Consider the following 6,107-nt stretch of genomic DNA (forward strand, 5'->3'; position numbering starts at 1 on the left):
ATTGTAATAAGTACTACTTCGTATCTTACTATTTATACGGTATTGGACCGGATAAGCGACGTTTAATAATAACTAAAAACGAATACGAGTTCGAGATTACTAATGATATAGAATTCTTATATATTAATTAGAATATTTACTTCGCTTAATAGCAAAAAGGTTAGGTATAGCGGGTTGGTGGGAGATGAGTGGATTTAAGTTTAGTTTATTACAGTACAGGCGGGTATAGTATTTATACAAAAAGGGGGGTGGGGATTAGAGCGCAAATTGTATTGTAATCCGTACGCACCCAAATGCCCGTTGTAAGCCTGGATCTAGTACTGGGGAGTACTTAATTTAAGCTGCTATAAACTACTCAAATACCTTAAACTGTTTAATTTAATAAGCCGCTCAGTATACTACAAGCTGTTGGTCCACGGCTCATTATATATCTAGCCGCTCAATATATAGTACAGCTTAGACCCTGTAAGCCGCTTAACTTTCTGTCCCGTTCAGTACCCATCAACCGGCTTGTTATTTAATCCGTTGCTTCTGGTGCGCCGGGACGTATGCGCGCAACACAGTTAGACGTTGTATTCAAATGAGCGATAATAATCTGGTGTATCAACAGCTCATTACCCCCCCCTTCCACCCGCTATGATTCTCTTGAGGAATCTACAGATTGATAATTGATTGGAGTTATTCTGCGTCAAAACATCTACAATACCCCACACCGTCCGTCCATGCATGTGCTTCTCTTCTGTTCTAGTCCCCTTCTCTGTCTCCAGCACTTCCACCTTCCCAATGTTTACAAGTGAAGGCTCCTCTTCCCAAGAGCCCAAGACCAAAATGCGCCTGGAATGTATGCATTCACAATAACCACCCAACCCATTCCATTTTGTACCCCCACGGGAACCGCCCCACCTCTTCATAGCTGTCCTTTCCAGCGCCCTAGGTAACATCTACCTCTGATCAACATTTATCTAACAGTCAGATACTCCGTCTGAACATCCCACTCCCCCTCCAACCCCCTCAGCTTTCTGAGTAAAACCACCTTATTGCTACTCCTCCTCCTCGAGCCCGTCCCTTCTTCTTTTCCGTCGTCACAGTCCGACATCAGTGCTGCTGTGTGTACCCGGAAGTGTTCCGGGACATCGTAAGGGGCGTCGGGACTGCGCATACGTCGGGCTTGCGCTGGCACTGCTGGCGGTGGATGGCTGGGACCGAAGGATATACCGGATGATTGTTTCCGTGAACATGATTGTGATTGTGGTTGTGGTGGAGAATATGAGTGATGGGCGGTTGCTGCGAGGCTACTGTTCCAGTTCAGATGTTGTTGGTGTTGGTTTTGAACCAGCGGGGCGGTCCACGCGGGGGATGTTGTTAATGTTGCTGTGGTTGTTCTTGCGGCAGTCACTGCTGCCACTTCGGCTGATAATGTCATCGGGACCGTTACAGGCGTGTTGTTCATATCCACGCCCATGTATATCGTATCGCTCAACTCAGCAGTGGCATCCATATCGTACGATGACGCAGCCGAGTAGGAACAATCGCTGTGTGAGTGCACCGAGTGCTGATCTTCGGCGAGCAGAAGAGATGGGTCGACGGGCAGATCATGCTGGCTCATGCTGAGCTTCGACTGGGCGAAATCGATCGTTCCTTCGCCTACCAGTCCAGATCCTGATCCCAAAGAAGAAACTATGGTTGCGGTACCATCGGCGTCGCTATAACCAAATGGTGTGTTTTGGAGCTCGCCGGACCACATCTCGCCTGGGGCAAGAGGGTACGAGAACGGCGTGCTCGTTGCGCCAGGTGGAGATGCTGAGTGCGATGGGGTATATTCAGAGTACAGATGCCTCTCCTCGAGCTTGATGGTGTATTCAGCTATCGAAGCCATGATGTCGGCGCGCCAAACATTCTCGCGGCGGGCGGGGTTGCGACGAAGAAGGTCGAGGGCAGCGCGGCGGACTTCGGGATGGCGGCATTTGATGGCGACGAAGAACAAGGGGGCTATGACGTGAGTTTCGAAACTGAACATGGCCGAGAAGCGTCGAGCATCTCTAAGTGATGCCGCTGTGCCTGTTACTGTCGCGGCTTTGCTTGTCTGACTTCCGCGCGTTGTGGGGTTGGAGAGTGTTTCCATGAAAGCGGCTGCGCGGGGAATGATGGCGGAAAAGAAGGAGATGTGGTCATCAAAGGCGGTTTCCTTGGTGCTTAACGCTGTTGATATCCAAATGTGAATGGTCTTAGTATGTATTTCGATCAAGTCAACACACCCCGATGGGAGAAGCTTCTGGTTTTTTGACAGGAAGAGTGCGAATGCGACGTTAAACCTAGACAGCTTCCTCATCAAAAGATCCTGATCCCCTTCCAGTGCCCGCAGTTCTTCTGGTGATACTTTTTGATACTTTGCCGGCTTCGACCTTTTTGTGAACCTGAGACACTCTTCCATAAAGTCGTGTAGCGCGTACCGAACTTGGTCAATTGTTTCAAAGGTCATTGGAACGTCGGTCAACGTCTTCAACGGTACTGGTATAGCAGTAGGATCTCCACCAATCATCAACATCGTCAGACTGATTCGAGTGTACATGGGAACGATGTGATTCCGTATGATCTCAAATTCGGGGTTCGCCCGCAGCGACGGCTTTCGTTCGAGCTGACTTAACAGCTGGTGCCCTTGTTGTAGGTGGATAAGTGATTCGACATCCTTAACTTGCATAAACTCAAGAAAGACGAAGAGGATACAGGTGAGAAGTGGTACAAGGGGCCTTGAGTCGACGTCTGGCATCCGGTCCAAAAGACAAGAAATGGCTTTGTTGTATTGGAATAGCGCAAAAGACTGCTTGTCGGCAATGTCGACGTAGGGCGCCACGGCGCCGCGTACCATTGCTTCGTGCAGGCTGCTAACAGCCAACACGGCGTGCTTCACTGCTGGTTCGGATTCACAGATCTGAAGCACAAGCACACGCCAAAAAGCACCGTCAAAGTCACCGGAAAGGCAAGGTGCCGTGACATCCTGGAAGAAGTGAAAGGAACGTCTCTCGTCCTCGGATGCCCACTGGTAAAAGACAGATAGCGAGCCGCGAGGGTTGTTGGCAACGGTCTGGGACATGCCGCCGGATCTTCGGGGTCTCCTGCTAATCAAGGTTTTTGCGTCAAGGTATCCATCGCATCTTCGACCAGTCTTTGTGCAACGGACACAAAACGGTTTTGCCTCATCGCACTTGACTTTGCGGATTCTATATGCGAGTGTCAGGTACAATTTCAAGTTGATCGAGGGCGTCAAGTAGAGATTCGGGTGTTGATGTACTCATAAACCCTTGTCTTTTGTGAGACCAGGCGGCTGGGATGGCGAACTCGGACTTACTTGCAGGTTAGACAGCCGGTTCTTACTTTCTTCGACCCTTTCCTTCCTGACTGAGCAGGCCGAGGTGTAGAAGAAAATGTATCTGAGGGGTCTGGACGGGGACCCATGATCGCCATGGCCTCCCTGGTACCCTTAGCTCGGTGATGACTCGTCCCTATTTGCTGTTGCATCTTGTCTGTGGAAAGTTGATAGTAAGTCTAGTTCGGACTCAGAGATCGTTCATGGAAATCCGAGCAGTACTGACTCGGATTCGCGAACTGGACTAAGAGAAGAGAAGCAGACAGAATAAAGTCTGCTTTCACTATGGACCTTGGAAAGAGAGCGAGCCGAGATGTAAGGTGTGGGACATGGATGGGTGAGATTTTAAGTTGACCGAGAGTAAGCTTCGTGGATCAAGGGTAGAGGGCCGAGTTAGTTGTACCCTCACATATAAATGAAAAAAGTATCTGAGGCGGTTGTAGCTGGCTAGGCGAGAAAGGATACAATAAGGCCTGGGCTTGGGGCAGTACCCATCAGAACTTTAACCTCTACACCCCGCCTAAGATGCGGCCCCAACCATAGCCATGAGGGAGGTTTAAAATGGGAATGGGATGGGAAAGGGTATAGTGCTGCCGGTAGCGTAGGTGCACGCCGCCTCACTGTCGACGGAACCGGGCATGTACCTTTTTGGCCCGTTCCTTGGTGGGATGGTATGATTATGTGCTGGTCCCCTTGTCACCACAAGGCGCCAATCACATCAGCGAAGGGTAGCAGTAGTATTGAGACAGGACGAAGTACATGGCTTGCTAAGCACATATGTTCTTCGAAGGTGTGGAGGAAGAGAAACCGCAGTGAGAGTGGAAGGACCTCCTTGTTCTGCCATTTTTTAGGCATGCTCAACTCAAATCAATGCCTTTCTCGTCTGTGCCCGTCTTGTCATACCACGAACAGGGACCATACAACCCACACGGCTGTGTATGCTAGCTCTCAGACTTGTGACGACAGGTTCGGGCAGACGAAAAGGGAGTGGACGCGGTACAATAACCAATGGCCGTCTGGATGGATGCAGGACGGTGTGGTCCCATCAGGACTGGAAAGCCACCTGGATATGAATTCTTACGCCTCCTTGACCTACGTAACAATAAAACATGGACAACTGAAGTTGTGCTTAAAAGAGAAGATAGGCAGAAGGATTTGCTGACAATCCAGAAGCCGCCAAGCCGGGGCAAGGAAACCTTCAGGAAAGCTGCCCGATGTCATGTTACACCGGCAAACAGCATCGAGGACCGACCCGCAATCATTTGAATCCCGTTGACGTGGAGCATGGTCCTGGTCCTCCATGCTCCCCAGCTTTCGCAGCTTCCTCGGCTTGCCGCATAGCCAGCCGTCACTAAGCTCACCTCAACGTTGCTCTAAGCCCATCACTACCACTGCGTCGTATGTAATTGCGCAAAAGAGGGACGGCAGTGAACATGATTGATGCTGGGAAACTGTTGGCCATCGAAATCAGGCACCCGTTTAACGTCCCGTAGACTGGATACAGTCGCCGTTGACGTGAGGCATGACGAGGACACAATGGGGCAGTGAGCGGGAAACGGTGCCAGTTCCACACCCGGCGTTAGGGAGAGAGGCTCGATCCCTGAAGTCATTAATAATACAGAATCAGGGTGAATCTGCACCATTCGTTCGTTCGTCGCTTTTATCGGGTCTGATGCTTGTTGTTCACTTGTTGTTGAGGTTACATCTGCTTGTCACTCTCACAGCCCTGTTGAGGGGTTGACCATCAACCCATGAGATCAAAGCAAGGGTTGCTGACTGCCGGGGGCTCGGGCCAAATATGGGTGTTAAGCGCTTATGCTGCGATCTCTAACAACAGAGTTAGCACAAATGCTGTTTGTCTCTAGGCTTCACTAACACTCATCATTAACAGCTAAGCGCACCACACAAGAGCTGTCTCTATCTCTAGGGCTATGTGGGGAAACAGCAACTCACTCACCTCCCTCAACACAACTTGCCAGTGCCACTTTCAGTTTCTGAACGTGGACACCAGCGGTCTTCAGATCCAAGGAGATAACTGAAAGTAGGTTATTTCTATGTTTCGTTAGCAGGGTTTATAACACCGAAACATTAGCGAAGCAAGGTGGTTCTACCATCTTTAGCGTAAGAGTCATTCCTGTTTCCCGGTCCGCGCATCCACGATAGCATCTCTCCCATATTGGTACATCACACTATTGGTTGACCCCCCACCTCTTCCTTATTGAATCTGCGCATGATCTTTCGAAAGGTGAGATTCTTAGCTTTGTCACTATTCTCCCCATGCATTAACCACGTACACAGGCCATGAGTACCCTGTTGGCCCGGCCACATCAAGCGCCAGTCAACATCTACCAACCTTCAACACAAGCTGCCGTGAACGTTAAGTATCAAGCTACTAACGACTGTAAACAGAGCAAACAGGATGACAGTTCCATGCTCGCCTTGATAGATTTTACGGTTAACAGATCCTCGCAAACTGACGTGAGAGAAATTATACCACCAGGCATGACAGAGTTGTGATGACCCGGCTGTTATCCAATCTGTCTCTTGGATATTGGTCCAGTATCTGTCCCGCCCGACTTCCAGCACCGTCGTACTTCAAACTTGTCGACAGATGAGACCATGCAACCTTAATGCACGGTTCTGCTTAAACTACGCGGCAGGCTGCGTAACGCGCCCTTTGTCCAACGTGGTGCAGGCACTGGGTTATACGGCTTTCCATCTGATTGAAGTACGCTTATCATGG

General features: G+C 49.9%; 1 protein-coding gene across 1 annotated transcript; it reads right to left on the reverse strand.

Moving 5' to 3' along the window:
* Window positions 1-756: 756 nt before the first annotated feature.
* Window positions 757-3,650, reverse strand: NCU00017 (hypothetical protein). The gene is made up of 2 exons (XM_951911.2): window positions 3,347-3,650; window positions 757-3,218 (listed from the first exon to the last, which is right to left on the reverse strand). The coding sequence occupies exons 1-2, from the start codon at window positions 3,514-3,516 to the stop codon at window positions 959-961; spliced, it is 2,430 nt and encodes an 809-aa protein (XP_957004.1). The 5' UTR covers window positions 3,517-3,650; the 3' UTR covers window positions 757-958.
* Window positions 3,651-6,107: the final 2,457 nt, after the last annotated feature.

This window comes from Neurospora crassa, linkage group III (assembly GCF_000182925.2).
Source record: "Neurospora crassa OR74A linkage group III, whole genome shotgun sequence".
Taxonomy (NCBI): Eukaryota; Fungi; Ascomycota; class Sordariomycetes; order Sordariales; family Sordariaceae; genus Neurospora; species Neurospora crassa.